Source organism: Salmo salar, chromosome ssa06 (assembly GCF_905237065.1).
Source record: "Salmo salar chromosome ssa06, Ssal_v3.1, whole genome shotgun sequence".
Taxonomy (NCBI): Eukaryota; Metazoa; Chordata; class Actinopteri; order Salmoniformes; family Salmonidae; genus Salmo; species Salmo salar.
Window position 1 is genome coordinate 11,556,369 of NC_059447.1, and position 25,562 is coordinate 11,581,930.

The 25,562-nt window shown below is 46.4% G+C and overlaps 1 protein-coding gene across 2 annotated transcripts in view; it reads left to right on the plus strand.

Annotated features, from left to right (window-relative positions):
• LOC106560351 (protein tweety homolog 2-like) overlaps window positions 1-23,462 on the plus strand; it is a 90,566-nt gene extending 67,104 nt beyond the window's left edge. The window contains exons 6-15 of one of the 2 annotated variants that reach the window (XM_045719728.1): window positions 5,708-5,780; window positions 10,365-10,434; window positions 12,361-12,416; window positions 13,278-13,370; window positions 15,935-16,027; window positions 16,272-16,414; window positions 17,687-17,872; window positions 18,064-18,142; window positions 21,704-21,716; window positions 22,366-23,462. In XM_045719728.1, coding sequence (XP_045575684.1) covers window positions 5,708-5,780; window positions 10,365-10,434; window positions 12,361-12,416; window positions 13,278-13,370; window positions 15,935-16,027; window positions 16,272-16,414; window positions 17,687-17,872; window positions 18,064-18,142; window positions 21,704-21,716; window positions 22,366-22,406 — 847 coding nt within the window. In that variant the 3' untranslated portion in view covers window positions 22,407-23,462. The remainder of the gene's footprint in view (window positions 1-5,707; window positions 5,781-10,364; window positions 10,435-12,360; window positions 12,417-13,277; window positions 13,371-15,934; window positions 16,028-16,271; window positions 16,415-17,686; window positions 17,873-18,063; window positions 18,143-21,703; window positions 21,717-22,365) is intronic. The other variant, XM_045719727.1, reaches the window with a different exon arrangement.
• Window positions 23,463-25,562: the final 2,100 nt, after the last annotated feature.

Genomic DNA, 25,562 nt, shown 5'->3' on the forward strand with positions numbered 1-25,562 from the left:
ATGTCATCACCCATCTCCCCTGAGATGACTACCAACCACATACAGTAACAGTTACTGTAGAGCTGAGATGACTACCAACCACATACAGTAACAGTTACTGTAGAGCTGAGGTGACTACCAACCACATACAGTAACAGTTACTGTAGAGCTGAGGTGACTACCAACCACATACAGTAACAGTTACTGTAGAGCTGAGGTGACTACCAACCACATACAGTAACAGTTACTGTAGAGCTGAGGCGACTACAGTAACTACCAAACACATACAGTAACAGTTACTGTAGAGCTGAGGTGACTACCAACCACATACAGTAACAGTTACTGTAGAGCTGAGGTGACTACCAACCACATACAGTAACAGTTACTGTAGAGCTGAGATGACTACCAACCACATACAGTAACAGTTACTGTAGAGCTGAGGTGACTTCCAACCACATACAGTAACAGTTACTGTAGAGCTGAGGTTCTACCAACCACATACAATAACAGTTACTGTAGAGCTGAGGTGACTACCAACCACATACAGTAACAGTTACTGTAGAGCTGAGGTGACTACCAACCACATACAGTAACAGTTACTGTAGAGCTGAGGTGACTACCAACCACATACAGTAACAGTTACTGTAGACCTGAGGCGACTACCAACCACATACAGTAACAGTTACTGTAGAACTGAGATGACTACCAACCACATACAGTAACAGTTACTGTAGAGCTGAGGCGACTACCAACCACATACAGTAACAGTTACTGTAGAGCTGAGGTGACTACCAACCACATACAGTAACAGTTACTGTAGAGCTGAGACGACTACCAACCACATACAGTAACAGTTACTGTAGAGCTGAGGTGACTACCAACCACATACAGTAACAGTTACTGTAGAGCTGAGGTGACTACCAACCACATACAGTAACAGTTACTGTAGAGCTGAGGTGACTACAGTAACTACCAAACACATACAGTAACAGTTACTGTAGAGCTGAGGTGACTACAGTAACTACCAACCACATACAGTAACAGTTACTGTAGAGCTGAGGCGACTACCAACCACATACAGTAACAGTTACTGTAGAGCTGAGGTGACTACCAACCACATACAGTAACAGTTACTGTAGAGCTGAGGTGACTACAGTAGCTACCAACCACATACAGTAACAGTTACTGTAGAGCTGAGGTGACTACAGTAACTACCAACCACATACAGTAACAGTTACTGTAGAGCTCTGACGACTACCAACCACATACAGTAACAGTTACTGTAGAGCTGAGACGACTACCAACCACATACAGTAACAGTTACTGTAGGGCTGAGGTGACTACCAACCACATACAGTAACAGTTACTGTAGAGCTGAGGTGACTACCAACCACATACAGTAACAGTTACTGTAGAGCTGAGGTGACTACCAACCACATACAGTAACAGTTACTGTAGAGCTGAGATGACTACCAACCACATACAGTAACAGTTACTGTAGAGCTGAGGTGACTACCAACCACATACAGTAACAGTTACTGTAGAGCTGAGGTGACTACCAACCACATACAGTAACAGTTACTGTAGAGCTGAGGTGACTACCAACCACATACAGTAACAGTTACTGTAGTGCTGAGGTGACTACCAACCACATACAGTAACAGTTACTGTAGAGCTGAGGTGACTACCAACCACATACAGTAACAGTTACTGTAGACCTGAGGCGACTACCAACCACATACAGTAACAGTTACTGTAGAGCTGAGATGACTACCAACCACATACAGTAACAGTTACTGTAGAGCTGAGGCGACTACCAACCACATACAGTAACAGTTACTGTAGAGCTGAGGTGACTACCAACCACATACAGTAACAGTTACTGTAGAGCTGAGACGACTACCAACCACATACAGTAACAGTTACTGTAGAGCTGAGGTGACTACCAACCACATACAATAACAGTTACTGTAGAGCTGAGGTGACTACCAACCACATACAGTAACAGTTACTGTAGAGCTGAGGTGACTACCAACCACATACAGTAACAGTTACTGTAGAGCTGAGGTGACTACAGTAACTACCAAACACATACAGTAACAGTTACTGTAGAGCTGAGGTGACTACAGTAACTACCAACCACATACAGTAACAGTTACTGTAGAGCTGAGGCGACTACCAACCACATACAGTAACAGTTACTGTAGAGCTGAGGTGACTACCAACCACATACAGTAACAGTTACTGTAGAGCTGAGGTGACTACAGTAGCTACCAACCACATACAGTAACAGTTACTGTAGAGCTGAGGTGACTACAGTAACTACCAACCACATACAGTAACAGTTACTGTAGAGCTCTGACGACTACCAACCACATACAGTAACAGTTACTGTAGAGCTGAGGTGACTACCAACCACATACAGTAACAGTTACTGTAGAGCTGAGATGACTACCAACCACATACAGTAACAGTTACTGTAGAGCTGAGGTGACTACCAACCACATACAGTAACAGTTACTGTAGTGCTGAGGTGACTACCAACCACATACAGTAACAGTTACTGTAGAGCTGAGGTGACTACCAACCACATACAGTAACAGTTACTGTAGACCTGAGGCGACTACCAACCACATACAGTAACAGTTACTGTAGAGCTGAGATGACTACCAACCACATACAGTAACAGTTACTGTAGAGCTGAGGCGACTACCAACCACATACAGTAACAGTTACTGTAGAGCTGAGGTGACTACCAACCACATACAGTAACAGTTACTGTAGAGCTGAGACGACTACCAACCACATACAGTAACAGTTACTGTAGAGCTGAGGTGACTACCAACCACATACAGTAACAGTTACTGTAGAGCTGAGGTGACTACCAACCACATACAGTAACAGTTACTGTAGAGCTGAGGTGACTACAGTAACTACCAAACACATACAGTAACAGTTACTGTAGAGCTGAGGTGACTACAGTAACTACCAACCACATACAGTAACAGTTACTGTAGAGCTGAGGCGACTACCAACCACATACAGTAACAGTTACTGTAGAGCTGAGGTGACTACCAACCACATACAGTAACAGTTACTGTAGAGCTGAGGTGACTACAGTAGCTACCAACCACATACAGTAACAGTTACTGTAGAGCTGAGGTGACTACAGTAACTACCAACCACATACAGTAACAGTTACTGTAGAGCTCTGACGACTACCAACCACATACAGTAACAGTTACTGTAGAGCTGAGACGACTACCAACCACATACAGTAACAGTTACTGTAGGGCTGAGGCGACTACCAACCACATACAGTAACAGTTACTGTAGACCTGAGACGACTACCAACCACATACAGTAACAGTTACTGTAGAGCTGAGATGACTACCAACCACATACAGTAACAGTTACTGTAGAGCTGAGGTGACTACCAACCACATACAGTAATAGTTACTGTAGAGCTGAGGCGACTACCAACCACATACAGTAACAGTTACTGTAGAGCTGAGATGACTACCAACCACATACAGTAACAGTTACTGTAGAGCTGAGACGACTACCAACCACATACAGTAACAGTTACTGTAGAGCTGAGGTGACTACCAACCACATACAGTTACTGTAGAGCTGAGGTGACTACCAACCACATACAGTAACAGTTACTGTAGAGCTGAGGTGACTACAGTAACTAGCAACCACATACAGTAACATTTACTGTAGAGCTGAGATGACGACGAACCACATACAGTAACAGTTACTGTAGAGCTGAGGTGACTACCAACCACATAAACTAACAGTTACTGTAGACCTGAGACGACTACCAACCACATACAGTAACAGTTACTGTAGAGCTGAGATGACTACCAACCACATACAGTAACAGTTACTGTAGACCTGAGACGACTACCAACCACATACAGTAACAGTTACTGTAGAGCTGAGATGACTACCAACCACATACAGTAACAGTTACTGTAGAGCTGAGGTGACTACCAACCACATACAGTAACAGTTACTGTAAAGCTGAGGCGACTACCAACCACATACAGTAACAGTTACTGTAGAGCTGAGACGACTACCAACCACATACAGTAACAGTTACTGTAGAGCTGTGACGACTACCAACCACATATAGTAACAGTTACTGTAGAGCTGAGGTGACTACCAACCACATACAGAAACAGTTACTGTAGAGCTGAGACGACTACCAACCACATACAGTTACTGTAGAGCTGAGGTGACTACCAACCACATACAGTTACAGTTACTGTAGAGCTGAGGTGACTACCAACCACATACAGTAACAGTTACTGTAGAGCTGAGGTGACTACCAACCACATACAGTTACTGTAGAGCTGAGGTGACTACCAACCACATACAGTTACAGTTACTGTAGAGCTGAGGTGACTACCAACCACATACAGTAACAGTTACTGTAGAGCTGAGGTGACTACCAACCACATACAGTAACAGTTACTGTAGAGCTGAGGTGACTACCAACCACATACAGTAATAGTTACTGTAGAGCTGAGGTGACTACCAACCACATTCAGTAATAGTTACTGTAGAGCTGAGGTGACTACCAACCACATACAGTAACAGTTACTGTAGAGCTGAGGTGACTACCAACCACATACAGTAACAGTTACTGTGGAGCTGAGGTGACTACCAACCACATACAGTAACAGTTACTGTAGAGCTGAGATGACTACCAACCACATACAGTAACAGTTACTGTAGAGCTGAGACGACTACCAACCACATACAGTAACAGTTACTGTAGAGCTGAGGTGACTACCAACCACATACAGTAACAGTTACTGTAGAGCTGAGGCGACTACCAACCACATACAGTAACAGTTACTGTAGAGCTGAGGCGACTACCAACCACATACAGTTACTGTAGAGGTGGTTTCTTACCCCCTCTGGACAATGTACACAATAGCCCTGTTATATAGACTCGACACAATACTTGACAAGAAAACACCTCACTATTCAATATCTGTGTCCAGCAGCGGAGTTAAAACAAGACAACAACATCCCAGTAATCACCCTCATATCTCTTTCCCCTTTAATATCTCTGTCTTACTGTATCAGTGTTGTTGAACGATTCTGCTGAAGACTTCTTGTCTTCTCTGGTGTCCACTAATGTCTATCGACCGGCCTGCTCTCCAGTATGTGTACTACTATGCCCTTAACTCATTATCAAGAGCTTTCAGCCACTTTACTGCTTCTGTAAGACTACCAGAGGAGAGATAGGAGCTGAAACCATCCCCAGCCTTTTTACAACCATCTGGGAGTCCTTTGTTTTCTTTCTCACTCTATTTATCTTTCTCCTCCTGTCATCTCTCTCTCTCTCTCTCTCTCTCTCTCTCTACCTCTCTCTCTCTACCTCTCCCTGTTTCTCTCTCTCTCTCTCTACCTCTCCCTGTTTCTCTCTCTCTCTCTCTCTCTCTCTCTCTCTCTCTCTCTCTCTCTCTCTCTACCTCTCCCTGTTTCTCTCTTTCTCTCTCTCTCTCTCTCTCTCTCTCTCTCTCTCTCTCTCTCTCTCTACCTCTACCTCTCCCTGTTTCTCTCTTTCTCTCTCTCTACCTCTCCCTGTTTCTCTCTCTCTCTTCTCTCTGTATCTCTCTCTCTGTCTCTCTCTCTCTCTCTCTCTCTCTCTCTCTCTCTCTCTCTCTCTCTCTCTCTCTCTCTCTCTCTCTCTCTCTCTCTGTTTCAGGATCATGGTGTTTGGGGTGATATCTCTGGTCCTGAGCTGGGGATCACTAGGAGCAGGCACTGCTACTGCCGTGGTGAGTGTCTGTTCTGTCCCGTCATCACCAAACATGCTCGAATTAAAAAACTGATTCAAGTGATCTCATTCTTAAGTATTGTGACGTCATGGTCAGGTTGTGTTCTGATTGCAAAATTATCGGGGTTTTTTTTACGTCTTTCACTGGTTATAATCTGATTATCTGGCCAGATAACAACCAAACTATGACCTGTCCTACACATACACTATCTATACAAAAGTATGTGGACACCCTTTCAAATGAGTGTATTCAGGTAGTTCAGCCACACCCATTGCTGACAGGTGTATACAATTGAGCATACATCCATACATACAACATATACAAACATTGGCAGTAGAATGGATTTAATGAAGAGCTCAGTGACTTTCAATGTGGCACCGTCATAGGATGATACCTTTCCTCCAAGTCAGTTCATTAAATGTCTACCCTGCTAGCACTGCCCTGGTCAACTGTAAGTGCTGTTATTGTGAAGTGGAAACGTCTAGGAGCAACAACGGCTCAGCCACAAAGTGGTAGGCCACACAAGCTGGAAGAACTTGACTGGCCTGCACAGAGCCTGACCTCAACCCCATCGAACACCTTTGGGATGAATTGGAATGCCGACTGCGAGCCAGGCCTAATCACCTAACATCAATACCCGACCTCACTAATGCTCTTGTGGCTGAATGGAAGCAAGTCCCCACAGCAATGTTCTAGTGGAAAGTCTTCCCAGAAGACTAGGAGTATCAATAACATTGGTACTCTATCATAGAGGAATAAGACATCTTGGTGCACAGAGAGCTGCAGTGTAGCAAAACCCAGGAGCAAAGGGGGGACCAACTCCATATTAATGCCCATGATTTTGGAATGAGATGTTTGACGAGCAGGTGTCCACATACTGGCCATGTAGTGTATGTGTGTCTACAGTATGTCTAGTCTTAGTGGGGTTAATGGGGCAGACTTTGTTAATAACAGGGCCATTCAGGATCCCTCTCCCCCCTCCCTCCATCCCAGAGAGGAGCCATCATGGTGGGACTAGGATTATCCAGAGGCTGGGCAGCTGTGCCTCTGATGCAGGCTGGAGAGAGGGAGGGAGGGAGGGAGAGAGAGAGGAGGAGGGATTGAGTGACATGATGAAATCATGAGTCTACATTTATTTGACCAGAAAATACACTGCAACAATATCACAACAACAGTCAGAATTACAGTAATGCATGCAATGTTGACATCACTGACCAGTTTATCCACAACCAGTGAGCTACAGAAACCATTGTGTCTGTGTTATTATGACACGACCTCTGACCTAGAAGAATGACACAACCTTCTGACCTAGAAAAATGACACGACCTCTGACCTAGAATAATGACACGACCTCTGACCTAGAATAATGACACGACCTCTGACCTAGAAAAATGACACGACCTCTGACCTAGAATAATGACACGACCTCTGACCTAGAAAAATGACACGACCTCTGACCGAGAAAAATGACACGACCTCTGACCTAGAATAATGACACGACCTCTGACCTAGAATAGCATGATGCCACAGTAAGCATGCCACACTTCTCCAGCTGGTAATTGCAGAGTCAGTGTCTGTTGGGGGTCAGGATATAGGCTGCGTCCCAACTGGCATCCTATTCCCTACATAGTGCCCTTGTAGATAATAGGGCACCATTTGGGAGCCAGACACAGATACTGTGATGTGGTCTATGGAGATCAGGGTAGAGGTCAATCCCTAGCAGTAAAACACAGATACTGTGATGTGGTCTATGGAGATCAGGGTAGAGGTCAATCCCTAGCAGTAAAACACAGATACTGTGATGTGGTCTATGGAGATCAGGGTAGAGGTCAATCCCTAGCAGTAAAACACAGATACTGTGATGTGGTCTATGGAGATCAGGGTAGAGGTCAATCCCTAGCGGTAAAAGATCATTGTTCCTCCTCCTCCTCAACCCAGATCATTGTTCCTCCTCCTCCTCCTCCTCCTCCTCCTCAACCCAGAACATTGTTCCTCCTCCTCCTCCCCCTCAACCCAGAACATTGTTCCTCCTCCTCCTCAACCCAGATCATTGTTCCTCCTCCTCCTCCTCAACCCAGAACATTGTTCCTCCTCCTCCTCCCCCTCAACCCAGATCATTGTTCCTCCTCCTCCTCCTCAGCCCAGATCATTGTTCCTCCTCCTCCTCAACCCAGATCATTGTTCTTCCTCCTCCTCAACCCAGATGATTGTTCCTCCTCCTCCTCAACCCAGATCATTGTTCCTCCTCCTCCTCAACACAGATCATTGTTCCTCCTCCTCCTCAGCCCAGATCATTGTTCCTCCTCCTCCTCAACCCAGATCATTGTTCTTCCTCCTCCTCAACCCAGATGATTGTTCCTCCTCCTCCTCAACCCAGATCATTGTTCTTCCTCCTCCTCAACCCAGATGATTGTTCCTCCTCCTCCTCAACCCAGATCATTGTTCCTCCTCCTCCTCAACCTAGATGATTGTTCCTCCTCCTCCTCAACCCAGATCATTGTTCCTCCTCCTCCTCAACCCAGATCATTGTTCCTCCTCCTCCTCAACCCAGATGATTGTTCTTCCTCCTCCTCAACCCAGATTATTGTTCTTCCTCCTCCTCAACCCAGATCATTGTTCCTCCTCCTCCTCAACCCAGATGATTGTTCCTCCTCCTCCTCAACCCAGATCATTGTTCTTCCTCCTCCTCAACCCAGATCATTGTTCCTCCTCCTCCTCAACCCAGATGATTGTTCCTCCTCCTCCTCAACCCAGATCATTGTTCCTCCTCCTCCTCCTCCTCCTCAGCCCAGATCATTGTTCTTCCTCCTCCTCCTCAGCCCAGATCATTGTTCCTCCTCCTCCTCAACCCAGATCATTGTTCCTCCTCCTCCTCAGCCCAGATCATTGTTCCTCCTCAACTCCTCCTCTCCCAACAATAAGAGAGGGAGAGAAATATTTGGTCATAGAAATATAATGCCAATAGATCATGACTATATAGATTACCTCTAAACTTCTAGACATGTCATTGTATTTCTATGTGTATGGCCCCCTAGAAGTGACAGTCTGAATACTGGGGATTTTTTGGGGCCTGCCAGTAATTGCTTATGCATGCACATCAACAGGTTCTCTCCCTACACACACAAACACGCACACACACGCATGCACAGCCCTTGCTATCTGTGGTCCTTGGGACATCTAACTCCCATTAAAGTTGAAATGTGAAATGGTTAAGGTTAGGGTTATGGTTAGGGTTTAGGGTTGGGATGTCCCAAGGATTCCGCATAGCACTAACCACACACACACACACACACACACACACACACACACACACACACACACACACACACACACACACACACACACACACACACACACACACACACACACACACACACACACACACACAGACTGTATGCCATGGTTGGTTCTGCTACGTTCAGCACAGGTTAAAGAGGCGTGTAGACTGTTACTAACAGCCCTCTTGTGTGATCTATAGTTTATTTACTTTGACAGGATGTTATTTTCTGTCAAGCCTCCATGGACTGTTTAATAAAACAAAACAGTCATTGAGATTCTGGGAAGGGATTTGAGTCTGAAATGTTTATGACAGGTCCTCAATTTTCTTTGTTCTGTAAGATCACTGTCCATTTCGAATGGAGTTGACTCCAACACTGCACAGTATAGTGTCCTGTTTCCCCTGCAGGGCACCAGTAACTTCTGACTGTATAGTGTCTTGTTTCCCCTGCAGGGCACCAGTAACTTCTGACTGTATAGTGTCTTGTTTCCCCTGCAGAGCACCAGTAATTTCTGACTGTTTAGTGTCCTGTTTCCCCTGCAGGGCACCAGTAACTTCTGACTGTATAGTGTCTTGTTTCCCCTGCAGAGCACCAGTAACTTCTGACTGTATAGTGTCCTGTTTCCCCTGCAGGGCACCAGTAACTTCTGACTGTATAGTGTCTTGTTTCCCCTGCAGGGCACCAGTAACTTCTGACTGTATAGTGTCCTGTTTCCCCTGCAGGGCACCAGTAACTTCTGACTGTATAGTGTCCTGTTTCCCCTGCAGGGCACCAGTAACTTCTGACTGTATAGTGTCCTGTTTCCCCTGCAGGGCACCAGTAACTTCTGTCTGTATAGTGTCCTGTTTCCCCTGCAGGGCACCAGTAACTTCTGACTGTATAGTGTCCTGTTTCCCCTGCAGGGCACCAGTAACTTCTGACTGTATAGTGTCCTGTTTCCCCTGCAGGGCACCAGTAACTTCTGACTGTATAGTGTCCTGTTTCCCCTGCAGGGCACCAGTAACTTCTGACTGTATAGTGTCCTGTTTCCCCTGCAGGGCACCAGTAACTTCTGACTGTATAGTGTCCTGTTTCCCTGCAGGGCACCAGTAACTTCTGACTGTATAGTGTCCTGTTTCCCCTGCAGGGCACCAGTAACTTCTGACTGTATATTATCTTGTTTCCCCTTCAGGGCATCAGTGACTTCTGACAGTATATTATCTTGTTTCCCCTTCAGGGCATCAGTGACTTCTGACAGTATATTATCTTGTTTTCCCTGCAGGGCACCAGTGACTTCTGACAGTATATTATCTTGTTTCCCCTTCAGGGCACCAGTGACTTCTGTGTGTCTCCAGACAAGTTCATAGCGAACAGGACCAAGGATTTCCTCAGTGCAGGTGAGGTACCTTCCAGTTCCAGTTCAAGTTTTACTAATAACAGTCATAGACACAGTGATTTATGCAAGTTATCTTCACAGTTCACACTGGCTCACACTGGTCAGATAGAATCACTGGTCAGACAGAATCACTGGTCAGACAGAATCACTGGCCAGATAGAACCACTGGTCAGATAGAATCACTGGTCAGACAGAATCACTGGTCAGACAGAATCACTGGCCAGATAGAACCACTGGTCAGATAGAATCACTGGTCAGATAGAATCACTGGTCAGATAGAACCACTGGTCAGATAGAACCACTGGCCAGATAGAACCACTGGTCAGACAGAACCACTGGCCAGACAGAATCCCTGGTCAGATAGAACCACTGGTCAGATAGAATCACTGGTCAGACAGAACCACTGGTCAGATAGAATCACTGGTCAGATAGAATCACTGGTCAAATAGAACCACTGGCCAGATAGAACCACTGGCCAGATAGAATCACTGGTCAGATAGAACCACTGGCCAGATAGAACCACTGGCCAGATAGAACCACTGGTCAGATAAAATCACTGGCCAGATAGAACAACTGGTCAGATAGAACCACTGGTCAGATAGAACCACTGTTCAGATAGAACCACTGGCCAGATAGAACCAACCACTGGTCAGATAGAACCACTGGCCAGATAGAACCACTGGTCAGATAGAACCAACCACTGGTCAGATAGAACCACTGGCCAGATAGAACCACTGGTCAGATAGAACCAACCACTGGTCAGATAGAACCACTGGCCAGATAGAACCACTGGTCAGATAAAATCACTGGTCAGATAGAACCAACCACTGGTCAGATAGAACCACTGGCCAGATAGAACCACTGGTCAGATAGAACCAACCACTGGTCAGATAGAACCACTGGCCAGATAGAACCACTGGTCAGATAAAATCACTGGCCAGATAGAACAACTGGTCAGATAGAACCACTGGTCAGATAGAACCACTGTTCAGATAGAACCAACCACTGGTCAGATAGAACCACTGGCCAGATAGAACCACTGGTCAGATAGAACCACTGGTCAGATAGAACCACTGTTCAGATAGAACCAACCACTGGTCAGATAGAACCACTGGCCAGATAGAACCACTGGTCAGATAAAATCACTGGCCAGATAGAACAACTGGTCAGATAGAACCACTGGTCAGATAGAACCACTGGTCAGATAGAATCACTGGTCAGATAGAACCACTGTTCAGATAGAACCAACCACTGGTCAGATAGAACCACTGGCCAGATAGAACCACTGGTCAGATAGAACCACTGGTCAGACAGAACCACTGTTTCAGAACAAATCCTACGTGTTAAGATGTGTTTATGTTGTCTTTTCTTTCTAAAATGAATGAACATAATTAGTACAGTGTGTGTTTGGGTTCATCTTCATTGGGATGAGCTTTGGTTGTTTGACTCTCTCTCTCTATCCTCTCCCGCTCTCTCTCTTGCGCTCTCCTCTCCCCCTCTCTCCCCCTGTCCCTCCCTTCCTTCCTCTCTCTTTCTTTCTTTCTTTCTTTCTTTCTTTCTTTCTTTCTTTCTTTCTTTCTCTCTCTCTCTCTCTCTCTCTCTCTCTCCTCCCGCTCTCTCTCATGCTCTCCAATTTCCCTCCCCCTCTCTCTCCCTGTCCCTCTCTCTCTTCCTGTCCCTCTCTCATTCTCTCACGCTCTCTCTCTCCCCCTCTCTCTCCCTGCCACTCTCTATCTCTCTCTCCCTGCCACTCTCTCTCTCGCCTCTCTCTCTCCACTTCCTCTCTCTCTCCATCTCTCTCTTTGTCTCCCCCTCTCTCTCTCCCCCCCTTTCTCTCTCCCACCCTCTCTCTCCTCTCACTCTCCCCCCTACCTCTCTCTTGCTCTCTCTCTCCCCCCTCTCTCTCCTCTCTCTCTCCACCTAACAGAAGTGACACACTACTACCTGTATTGCAGTCAGAGTCTACCCAACCCTTTCCAACAGGTACTGAAATCACGTTCTAACACACACACACATGAATGATATTTTAGTTTTAAAAGTAGTTTTCCTTCATTAGTTTGATTAGTTCAGAAGCAGATGTTAATGAAAACGTCTGGGGATAAAAACAAGCATAAAAACAAGTCCATTTTATCTGTGGGGTTTGGAGATCATTAATGGGGTGTAGACATAGACGGTGTGTATAGTCTGCCTCAAGGACTACACAGTCCACACACACACACACACACAGAGAGACCAACCCCCCCTCCATCCCCAAATCCCTTGTATTTATTTACCATGCCGGGGATATAACGTTCTTAAAGGGCAGCATTAATGGTACGTGTATTGAGGTAATATACAAGCAGTAGATACATCCTCATGGCCAGTAAACACACACACACACACACACACACACACACACACACACACACACACACACACACACACACACACACACACACACACACACACACAGCAGTATCCATTTAAAGTTTTGTGTTATGCCTTGTTAAGTAGACACAGATAATGTGCCCTCTCATTGCTGAGCCAATGGAAATATTGTCTTGTTTGTGCTAGGGATCAGAGGGGGGAGAGTGTTTTGGGGTATGTGGGGTAATCTGGATAATCTGGGGCCCTCCATCTGAAATGAACGTGTCCTCCATTAAGCGTCCATAATGACACACTTTATGACATATTTTCACTCATGTTTCCACACAACTTTGACTCTACAATTTGTGTGTGTGTGTGTGTGTGTGTGTGTGTGTGTGTGTGTGTGTGTGTGTGTGTGTGTGTGTGTGTGTGTGTGTGTGTGTGTGTGTGTGTGTGTGGTGTGTGTGTGTGTGTGTGGTGTGTGTGTGTGCGCGTCAGTCTCTGACTATCTTCCAGAGGTCTCTGACCACCATGCAGATCCAGATACAGGGACTACTACAGTTCTCTGTACCTGTCTTCCCTACTGCTGAGGTGAGTGACTGGGACAGATACAAGGACTACTGCAGTTCTCTGTACCTGTCTTCCCTACTGCTGAGGTGAGTGACTGGGACAGATACAAGGACTACTGCAGTTCTCTGTACCTGTCTTCCCTACAGCTGAGGTGAGTGACTGGGACAGATACAAGGACTACTGCAGTTCTCTGTACCTGTCTTCCCTACTGCTGAGGTGAGTGACTGGGACAGATACAGGGACTACTGCAGTTCTCTGTACCTGTCTTCCCTACTGCTGAGGTGAGTGACTGGGACAGATACAAGGACTACTGCAGTTCTCTGTACCTGTCTTCCCTACTGCTGAGGTGAGTGACTGGGACAGATACAGGGACTACTGCAGTTCTCTGTACCTGTCTTCCCTACTGCTGAGGTGAGTGACTGGGACAGATACAGGGACTACTGCAGTTCTCTGTACCTGTCTTCCCTACTGCTGAGGTGAGTGACTGGGACAGATACAGGGACTACTGCAGTTCTCTGTACCTGTCTTCCCTACTGCTGAGGTGAGTGACTGGGACAGATACAGGGACTACTGCAGTTCTCTGTACCTGTCTTCCCTACTGCTGAGGTGAGTGACTGGGACAGATACAGGGACTACTGCAGTTCTCTGTACCTGTCTTCCCTACTGCTGAGGTGAGTGACTGGGACAGATACAGGGACTACTGCAGTTCTCTGTACCTGTCTTCCCTACTGCTGAGGTGAGTGACTGGGACAGATACAGGGACTACTGCAGTTCTCTGTACCTGTCTTCCCTACTGCTGAGGTGGGGGGATGGAGCAGCCGTCAACATAGAAATAGCATTACATTTATTATATTCAGTACATATATCTCTATGGAGCTCAACATCTGGTGCTCATGGTGACAATGTTCACTTCTCAACATGTAAGGGTAGAGTGTTAAAACGCTGTTAAAGCCCTCATGGAGATGAATGGTCAAGTCCTGCATGTCTATTTAACATGTTAAGGTTAATTAGTGCTCTGTGCCACTGTGTATAGAAGAGTGAAATGTTATCCTTCGACTAGTGGAGCTAGGAGGACACATAGTGTTACAGGAGGACACATCGTGTTACAGGAGGACACATAGTGTTACAGGAGGACACATAGTGTTACAGGAGGACACATAGTGTTACAGGAGGACACATCGTGTTACAGGAGGACACATAGTGTTACAGGAGGACACATCGTGTTACAGGAGGACACATAGTGTTACAGGAGGACACATAGTGTTACAGGAGGACACATAGTGTTACAGGAGGACACATAGTGTTACAGGAGGACACATAGTGTTACAGGAGGACGCATAGTGTTACAGGAGGACACATAGTGTTACAGGAGGACACATCGTGTTACAGGAGGACACATAGTGTTACAGGAGGACACATAGTGTTACAGGAGGACACATAGTGTTACAGGAGGACACATAGTGTTACAGGAGGACACATAGTGTTACAGGAGGACACATAGTGTTACAGGAGGACGCATAGTGTTACAGGAGGACACATAGTGTTACAGGAGGACGCATCGTGTTACAGGAGGACGCATCGTGTTACAGGGGGACGCATAGTGTTACAGGGGGACGCATAGAGTTACAGGGGGGACGCATAGAGTTACAGGGGGGACGCATAGAGTTACAGGGGGACGCATAGAGTTACGGGGGGACGCATAGAGTTACAGGGGGACGCATAGAGTTACAGGGGGACGCATAGAGTTACAGGGGGACGCATAGAGTTACAGGGGGACGCATAGAGTTACAGGGGGACGCATAGAGTTACAGGGGACGCATAGAGTTACAGGGGGGACGCATAGAGTTACAGGGGGACGCATAGAGTTACAGGGGGACGCATAGAGTTACAGGGGGACGCATAGAGTTACAGGGGGACGCATGGTGTTACAGGGGGACGCATGGAGTTACAGGGGGACGCATAGAGTTACAGGGGGACGCATGGTGTTACAGGGGGACGCATGGTGTTACAGGGGGACGCATGGAGTTACAGGGGGACGCATGGAGTTACAGGGGGACGCATGGTGTTACAGGGGGACGCATAGAATTACAGGGGGAAGCATAGAGTTACAGGGGGACGCATAGAGTTACAGGGGGACGCATAGAGTTACAGGGGGACGCATAGAATTACAGGGGGGCGCATAGAGTTACAGGGGGGCGCATAGAGTTACAGGGGGACGCATAGAGTTACAGGGGGACGCATAGAGTTACAGGGGGACGCATAGAGTTACAGGGGGACGCATGGAGTTACAGGGGGACGCATGGAGTTACAGAGGGACGCATGGAGTTACAGGGGGACGCATGGAGTTACAGGGGGACGCATGGAGTTACAGGGGGATGCATGGAGTTACAGGGGGACGCATGGAGTTACAGAAGGACATAGAGTTACAGGAGGACCCATAGAGTTACAGTAGGACCCATAGTGTTACAGGAGGACCCTTAGTGTTACAGGAGGATGCATAGTGTTACAGGAGGACCCATAGTGTTACAGGAGGATACATAGTGAGGTGTGTTTTTCCTCACACTATCTTTATACCTTGTCTACAGAGAGATCTTCTGGGCATCCAGCGCCTGCTGAACTCTACAGCGTTCAACCTGAACCAGTTAACAGTCCTGCTAGACTGCAGGGGGCTCCATAAGGTGAGATGATTACCCAGACACGAGAGGACGTCATGGTCCAGTCAGAATGCGTCTGTAGAATGAGAACATACCCAGAGACACTTGAATGAAAAGACAAAAGGTGCTCTTAGGTTCTCTGAAATCCCCCAAAAACTATTATCTCACAACACTCCACTTTGTGACTATACCAGCAATAGAAAATGAGTTCTAATCTTAACAGTGAGGGTAACAGTGAGGGTAACAGTGAGGGTGTGTTGTGTTGTAGAACTACCTGGATGGTCTGATGGGGGTGTGTTATGACGGGGTGGAGGGTCTCCTCTACCTCTGCCTCTTCTCTCTGCTGTCGGTCAGTGCCTTCTGTGTCATGCTGTGTGCCATCGCCCGGGCATGGACCCTCATCACCAGCAGGTAGGCACTGGTAACACTGTATCTGGTCTATGTGTGTTCAACCTACCTGTAACCACATCCCCAACCCCAACCTTGACCTTTACACTTAAGCCTAACCAAATAAGGACTGGGAGATTCACGGCCTAAAAGATGTTTGCTATAGTGGTTCTATTGTGTTTATTGGTTTCAATGAACAATGTTGCTGTTATACCAGTGGAGGCTGCTGAGGGGAGAACGGCTCATAATAATGGCCGGAACGGAGCAAATGGAATGGCACCAATCACCTGGAAACCATGTGTTTGATGTATTTCATACCATTCCACCGACTCCGCTCAAGCCATTACCATGAGTCTGTCCTCCCCAATTAAGGTGTCACCAACCTCCTGTGTGCTAGAGGGCCTGGATATTGATGCTAGAGGGCCTGGATGTTGATGCTAGAGGGCCTGGATGTTGATGCTAGAGGGCCTGGATATTGATGCTAGAGGGCCTGGATGTTGATGCTAGAGGGCCTGGATATTGATGCTAGAGGGCCTGGATATTGATGCTAGAGGGCCTGGATATTGATGCTAGAGGGCCTGGATATTGATGCTAGAGGGCCTGGATGTTGATGCTAGAGGGCCTGGATGTTGATGCTAGAGGGCCTGGATGTTGATGCTAGAGGGCCTGGATGTTGATGCTAGAGGGCCTGGATATTGATGCTAGAGGGCCTGGATGTTGATGCTAGAGGGCCTGGATATTGATGCTAGAGGGCCTGGATATTGATGCTAGGGGGCCTGGATGTTGATGCTAGAGGGCCTGGATATTGATGCTAGAGGGCCTGGATGTTGATGCTAGAGGGCCTGGATGTTGATGCTAGAGGGCCTGGATGTTGATGCTAGAGGGCCTGGTAGAGGGCCTGGATGTTGATGCTAGAGGGCCTGGTAGAGGGCCTGGATGTTGATGCTAGAGGGCCTGGTAGAGGGCCTGGATGTTGATGCTAGAGGGCCTGGTAGAGGGCCTGGATGTTGATGCTAGAGGGCCTGGATGTTGATGCTAGAGGGCCTGGATGTTGATGCTAGAGGGCCTGGATATTGATGCTAGAGGGCCTGGATGTTGATGCTAGAGGGCCTGGATGTTGATGCTAGAGGGCCTGGATATTGATGCTAGAGGGCCTGGATGTTGATGCTAGAGGGCCTGGATATTGATGCTAGAGGGCCTGGATGTTGCTTTGGGCACCATTGTGCCCTTCCTTGAAATGAAACTAACAGAAAGCCTGGCTCTGACTGACTGTGTTCTCCCCTGTTGTGATCTCAGGGACAGGGACTATGACGACATCGATGAGGAGGATCCGTTTAACCCCCAGGCCCGTCATATGGCCTTCAACCCCAGTAGAGCCAGCCATGTACACAGCTTCTGTAGCTACAGCAGCAGTCTGGACAGCCAGGCCAGTCCACACCCTCCACCACAGACTGCCGCCATCCTCCCCACCTCAGAATACATGTAAGTAGAGAGAGAAGGTGCGGTAGGGTGCCTGTGTCTGTGTGTCCCTGTCCGTGTGCGTGTCCCTATCCCTGTCCGTATCTCTGTCCATGTGTGTGTGTCTGGAATAAGCAGCACTGTGTTTGTTTTATCAGATAAGTTGACTCTCTGTTTCTCTTTCTATCTCTCCCCCCCATGTCTCTCTCCTATAGGAATCAGTCCATGCTGTTTGGAGGGAACCCTCGTTATGAGAACGTTCCTCTGATCGGGAGGGGATCCCCGCCACCCTCGGTGCGTTGGCCACTAACATTAGAGGCCAGGTCCCTCGTTCTGGAGGCTAGGTCCCTCGTGTGATGATGTCACTGACATTAACATTAACAGTGCTCCGTTCTACTGAAGGACCACAGACACACTCATGTATAGAGTTACTGTGTGTAGAGCCAGAGGCCAGACAGGTCCCTTGTTAGATAATGGCATCAACACTAACACATATTGTACTGAAGGACCACAGACATTCTCCAAGACACCCTGCTGCCTTCACTGTGTCTACCATACAGTATCCACAGCCTGACAGAAACCTCCTGTGGGCAGCAGGTAGCCTAGGGGTTAAGAGTGTTGGGCCAGTAACCGTAAGGTCACTGGTTCAAATCTCTGAGCCGACTAGGTGAAAAATCTGTCGATGTGCCCTTGAGCAAGGCACTTAACCCTAATTGCTCCTGTAAGTCTCTCTGGATAAGAGTGTCTGGTCCAGATAATTGGCCCAGTCCTAAATCATCCCTTTAAACCTATGCACTTGCTATCTGATAGGCTATCTGGACGTTTCATCATATTGCTTATACCAATCAAATACTCTCAGATTTCTACTAGGGTTTATTTATGGGGTCGATATGGGATTGGCCCTTCCACTGCACATTATGGTGAAAGACTGCTCTCTGCTGGTCATGGACTGAAATACCGACAAAACAGTACATGCTGTTCTCCTTTGTGCCATTATTTGGCCTGATGCTCTGATGCCGGCCTGCTAATGACCCTAGAGAGATGCTAGCCTGCTAATGACCCTAGAGAGAGGCTAGCCTTCTAATGACCCTAGAGAGATGCTAGCCTGCTAATGACCCTAGAGAGATGCTAGCCTGTTAATGACCGTAGAGAGATGCTAGCCTGCTAATGACCCTAGAGAGAGGCTAGCCTTCTAATGACCCTAGAGAGATGCTAGCCTGCTAATGACCGTAGAGAGAGGCTAGCCTGCTAATGACCCTAGAGAGATGCTTGCCTGCTAATGACCCTAGAGAGAGGCTAGCCTGCTAATGACCCTAGAGAGATGCTAGCCTGCTAATGACCGTAGAGAGAGGCTAGCCTGCTAATGACCGTAGAGAGAGGCTAGCCTGCTAATAACCCTAGAGAGATGCTAACCTGCTAATGACCCTAGAGAGATGCTAGCCTGCTAATGACCGTAGAGAGAGGCTAGCCTGCTAATGATCCTAGAGAGATGCTAGCCTGCTAATGACCGTAGAGAGAGGCTAGCCTGCTAATGACCCTAGAGAGAGGCTAGCCTGCTAATGACCATAGAGAGATGCTACTGTAATGTTACAGTATGGCCTGACAGGTAATGTTACAGTATGGCCTGACTGGTAATGTTACAGTATGGTCTGACTGGTAATGTTACAGTATGGTCTGACTGGTAATGTTACAGTATGGCCTGAGTGGTAATGTTACAGTATGGTCTGACTGGTAATGCTACAGTATGGCCTGACTGGTAATGTTACGGTATGGCCTGACTGGTAATGTTACAGTATGGCCTGACTGGTAATGTTACGGTATGGCCTGACTGGTAATGTTACGGTATGGCCTGACTGGTAATGTTACGGTATGGCCTGACTGGTAATGTTACAGTATGGCCTGACTGGTAATGTTACGGTATGGCCTGACTGGTAATGTTACAGTATGGTCTGACTGGTAATGTTACAGTATGGTCTGACTGGTAATGTTACAGTATGGCCTGAGTGGTAATGTTACAGTATGGTCTGACTGGTAATGCTACAGTATTGCCTGACTGGTAATGTTACAGTATGGCCTGACTGGTAATGTTACAGTATGGCCTGACTGGTAATGTTACAGTATGGCCTGACTGGTAATGTTACGGTATGGCCTGACTGGTAATGTTACGGTATGGCCTGACTGGTAATGTTACAGTATGGTCTGACTGGTAATGTTACAGTATGGTCTGACTGGTAATGTTACAGTATGGCCTGAGTGGTAATGTTACAGTATGGTCTGACTGGTAATGCTACAGTATTGCCTGACTGGTAATGTTACAGTATGGCCTGACTGGTAATGTTACAGTATGGCCTGACTGGTAATGTTACAGTATGGCCTGACTGGTAATGTTACGGTATGGCCTGACTGGTAATGTTACGGTATGGCCTGACTGGTAATGTTACGGTATGGCCTGACTGGTAATGTTACGGTATGGCCTGACTGGTAATGTTACGGTATGGCCTGACTGGTAATGTTACAGTATGTCCTGACTGGTAATGTTACAGTATGGCCTGACTGGTAATGTTACAGTATGGCCTGACTGGTAATGTTACAGTATGGCCTGACTGGTAATGTGACCGTATGGCCTGACTGGTAATGTTACAGTATGGTCTGACACGCGCACACACACACACACACACACACATACATACACACGCACACATACTCACACGCACGCACGCATACTCACACGCACGCACACACACGCAAGCGAGACTACAGAGCACTTAAGTCTGCACAGAAGTCAAGACAAGGGTACTTGTTGTTGTACGTTTGTTCAGAGCACAGGGTGTGCTGTATACCCTGCCATGAGAGGAGAGGCCCAGTGGTGGTGTTATTACAACTGAACAGCTACAATGTCAGCCGCTGTTTAATAAATGATACTGCTAACACACAGGGTCAGTCTCTGGCATCAGGAAACAAGTGGGGCTAGATGATACCGCTAACACACAGGGTCAGTCTCTGGCATCAGGAAACAAGTGGGACTAGATGATACCGCTAACACACAGGGTCAATCTCTGGCATCAGGAAACAAGTGGGACTAGATGATACAGCTAACACACAGGGTCAGTCTCTGGCATCAGGAAACAAGTGGGACTAGATGATACCGCTAACACACAGGGTCAGTCTCTGGCATCAGGAAACAAGTGGGACTAGATGATACCGCTAACACACAGGGTCAATCTCTGGCATCAGGAAACAAGTGGGACTAGATGATACAGCTAACACACAGGGTCAGTCTCTGGCATCAGGAAACAAGTGGGACTAGATGATACCGCTAACACACAGGGTCAATCTCTGGCATCAGGAAACAAGTGGGACTAGATGATACAGCTAACACACAGGGTCAGTCTCTGGCATCAGGAAACAAGTGGGACTAGATGATACCACTAACACACAGGGTCAGTCTCTGGCATCAGGAAACAAGTGGGACTAGATGCTAGGAAGCTGTCTTTTAAACAGATCCAATTCAGATGTGGATTTATGTGGATAGATGTGACCTATTTTGTGTCCTATTTATTTATGAAGCGTTATATATTCTACTGGATGTTTTTAAGCCGTTGCAAATATGCAGTTGTCCATCCTATATTGTAAAAATATTATATTTTTGTACGAATGACAGAGACGAAAACCTTTTTGTGTACCAATCATACTGGCCTTTTGTTTTTTCTACATGTACCATATAGGGTATAGGCCAGAGCCCAACATATCTCTTTATGCTGTCTTAAAGAACACTTTGTCATTTTACAATCCTAACCGGACATCTAAATCATATTTTGCTTCTAACTTTATTTTTGTCTTTTCTTTTACTCGCAGACATTTAGAAACAGTAAGTGTTCTGTTGTACACTACACACAACCTTACTGTACATTTAAACTTCCATTTCTTTTGTTAAGGAGGATACTTTCCTTTGTTGTACCGCTCTCATTCTCCTTCCACCTGTCTAATAAGAGGTGGTTCTAAGTCTTACCTGTAATTCTTAGAAGTAGTTCTTGTTCTTAGTTCTAATTATTGCTCTTTTAACCCTACACCTCCGGAATGAGACTGACCATTATTAACCAATCAGCTCGTTTGGTCCTGACCACTATGTGACCTCTCTAAGCTCTGTGACCTCTAACCTCAGCTGTATGACCTCTGACCTCCGGCGATGTAGTGTCATCAGTGTGTTAACCTGTGAGTGGAACTTTTCATGTGATGTGCCCTCCCACCACTAACCCAAATCTCTTCCACACGCCCCTCACCTTTGACCTCTGCCTGCCCTTCACCCGTGATGTGTGTCCTGCCGACTCCCCCGCTACCCTGTAGTTCAGAACACTGAGTCACACGACTCTCTAACCTACCCACCACCTAGCACCTCCTAATCAAAACAAATGTCTGAACATTTCTGCAATTGTTTTCAAAGTTTGATTGATAGAAAAACTATTTTTCTTTCACACAGTTATGGGATCTAACGTGTATTTTGTTCCTTCCTCCTGCAGTATTCTCCCAGAATGAGAACCACCTACCTGTCTATGACTGATGCACAGATCAGACACTTTGGGACAGACTTCCAGCAGGTATAGCTCCCAACTATGGCCTACTGGTCCCCCTCAGGAAGTGTCTGTCTGGGACTACCACTGTACTGAGGAAGCGGAGTTTACAGATAACCCTGTCCATGGATGTCTCACCCTGCTCTCCTGGCCATCTGTTACTTAAATGCAGGAGGTATGGGGTAAACAACAGCTCAGGAACACACTGACGCTCTCAAAGTCCTGTACTGTACGTGTAGAAACCAGTAGACTACATAGAACCTTGAGTGTAAAGTGCACTTGCATCTCTCCCCAAACAAACCGACACTTCAGTTATGTGTTTTCTTCAAATGTGAGTTCGTCTCGAGCCAGATCAGAAGACATATTTTTTTTCCTGCGAGTGACGTCACCTTCGATGGATTTCAGGGGACAACAAATAACCAGATTGATTTCCAGATCATTCATTGAAATGTGATGATGTCTACACTCTTAGAGAAAAAGGTCCTGTCTAGAACCTAAAAGGGTTCTTTGGCTGTCCACATAGGAGAGCCCTTTGAATAACCCTTTTTGGTTCCATGTAGAACCTTTTGGGGTTCCATGTAGAACCCTTTCCACAGAGGGTTCTACATGGAACTCAAAAGTGTTCTACCTGGAACCGAAAAGGGTTCTACCTGGAACCAAAAAGGGTTCTACCTGGAACCGAAAGGGATTCTCCTATGGGGACTGCCGAAGAAACCTTTTAGAACCCTGTTTTCTAAGAGTGTACTCTATATGTATAAGGGGGACTGAGGAGAAAGGATGCATGATGATGTTTCTAAAGCCTTTATTTCCTCTAACCTGTTTCTCTCTGTTCTCCTATGCTGTGTCATCCTGCATGCTGTGTCCTGCTCAATTTTAGCCTGGATTCCCGACTGAATATCAGTCCATTTCATTATTGTGTCAGTGAATCATTGAAAGGAATAAAACAAAGCGATATTCAGTTTAGGTTCCATGCCAGTTCATTTCAGGACAACACTGAGGGATTTCCGTAGCTTGGCATCTAAACTGAATATTGCTCTGGTTCACTATTGTGTCACTTGAATCTGTGGCTGTGTTCCAATAATCTCTCACTTGTTCACTTCCCTGCATGGATTTGAAAGGAAATGACTGTCCCTCTAACCCGTGTCTACACCAATCCAATGCTTTTGAACTTGTAGGGAGTAGTGAATGAGTTCACACTTCAGGAGGATGGAGATAGCATTGGGATGCACTGTCTGAATTACAGTAATATTACATTTGGATTATAGACTATAGGCCTACTGCCTGTACATTAGCATGTTAAACATTTCCTGGATAGGATGAGAGGAAACCATCCACAACTGAAATGGTGTCGATGGTGAATTACTGGTAAGTATTATCACTGATGTCATGTTTATTGGATGTTTGTTTGTTTACTACGAGTTGGACACAATCACAGTAAGACACATTCTTTATGATATGAAATCAGAATTACAGTAAGGCAGTCATTCTCCCAATTCATCCCTTCAGTTCCATGTTGAATGACAAAATATACATTTGGCGAGATGTGCTATAAGCACAATGCATGCACCTGGGTCTGTTAAGACAATAGATTGATACAGTACATATAATTGGTTAAGACATGGTCAAAGAAAAGTACTGCAGGGGCCCTTAACAGTCAAATAAGGTCATTGTACAGTACTGCAGGAGCCCTTAACAGTCAGATAACCCATCATTGTACAGGGGCCCTTAATTTTATTTATTTATTTCTCCTTTATTTAACCAGGTAGGCAAGTTGAGAACAAGTTCTCATTTACAATTGCGACCTGGCCAAGATAAAGCAAAGCAGTTCGACACATACAACAACACAGAGTTACACATGGAGTAAAACAAACATACAGTCAATAATACAGTAGAAAAAATAAGTCTATATACAATGTGAGCAAATGAGGTGAGATAAGGGAGGTAAAGGCAAAAAAGGCCATGGTGGCAAAGTAAATACAATATAGCAAGTAAAACACTGGAATGGTAGATTTGTAGTGGAAGAAAGTGCAAAGTAGAAATATAAATAATGGGGTGCAAAGGAGCAAAATAAATAAATACAGTAGGGGAAGAGGTAGTTGTTTGGGCTAAATTATAGATGGGTTATGTACAGGTGCAGTGACCTGTGAGCTGCTCTGACAGCTGGTGCTTAACGCTAGTGAAGGAGATAAGTGTTTCGAATTTCAGAGATTTTTGTAGTTCGTTCCAGTCATTGGCAGCAGAGAACTGGAAGGAGAGACGGCCAAAGGAGGAATTGGCTTTGGGGGTGACCAGAGAGATATACCTGCTGGAGCGCATGCTACACGTGGGTGCTGCTATGGTGACCAGCGAGCTGAGATAAGGGGGGACTTTACCTAGCAGGGTCTTGTAAATGACCTGGAGCCAGTGGGTTTGGCGACGAGTATGAAGCGAGGGCCAGCCAAAAGGGGGCGTACAGGTCGCAGTGGTAGTTAGTATATGGGGCTTTGGTGACAAAACAGATGACACTGTGATAGACTGCATCCAGTTTGTTGAGTAGGGTATTGGAGGCTATTTTGTAAATGACATCGCCGAAGTCGAGGATCGGTAGGATGGTCAGTTTTACGAGGGTATGTTTGGCAGCATGAGTGAAGGATGCTTTGTTACGAAATAGGAAGCCAATTCTAAATTTAACTTTGGATTGGAGATGTTTGATGTGAGTCTGGAAGGAGAGCTTACAGTCTAACCAGACACCTAGGTATTTGTAGTTGTCCACATCTTCTAAGTCAGAAGCGTCCAGGGTAGTGATGCTGGACGGGCAGGCAGGTGCGGGCAGCGATCGGTTGAAGAGCATGCATTTAGTTTTACTTGTATTTAAGAGCAGTTGGAGGCCACGGAAGGAGAGTTGTATGGCATTGAAGCTCGTCTGGAGGTTAGTTAACACAGTGTCCAAAGAAGGGCCAGAAGTATACAGAATGGTGTCGTCTGCGTAGAGGTGGATCAGAGACTCACTAGCAGCAAGAGCGACATCATTGATGTATACAGAGAAAAGAGTTGGCCCAAGAATTGAACCCTGTGGCACCCCATAGAGACTACCAGAGGCCCGGGACAACAGGCCATCCAATTTGACCCATTGAACTCTGTCAGAGAAGTAGTTGGTGAACCAGGCG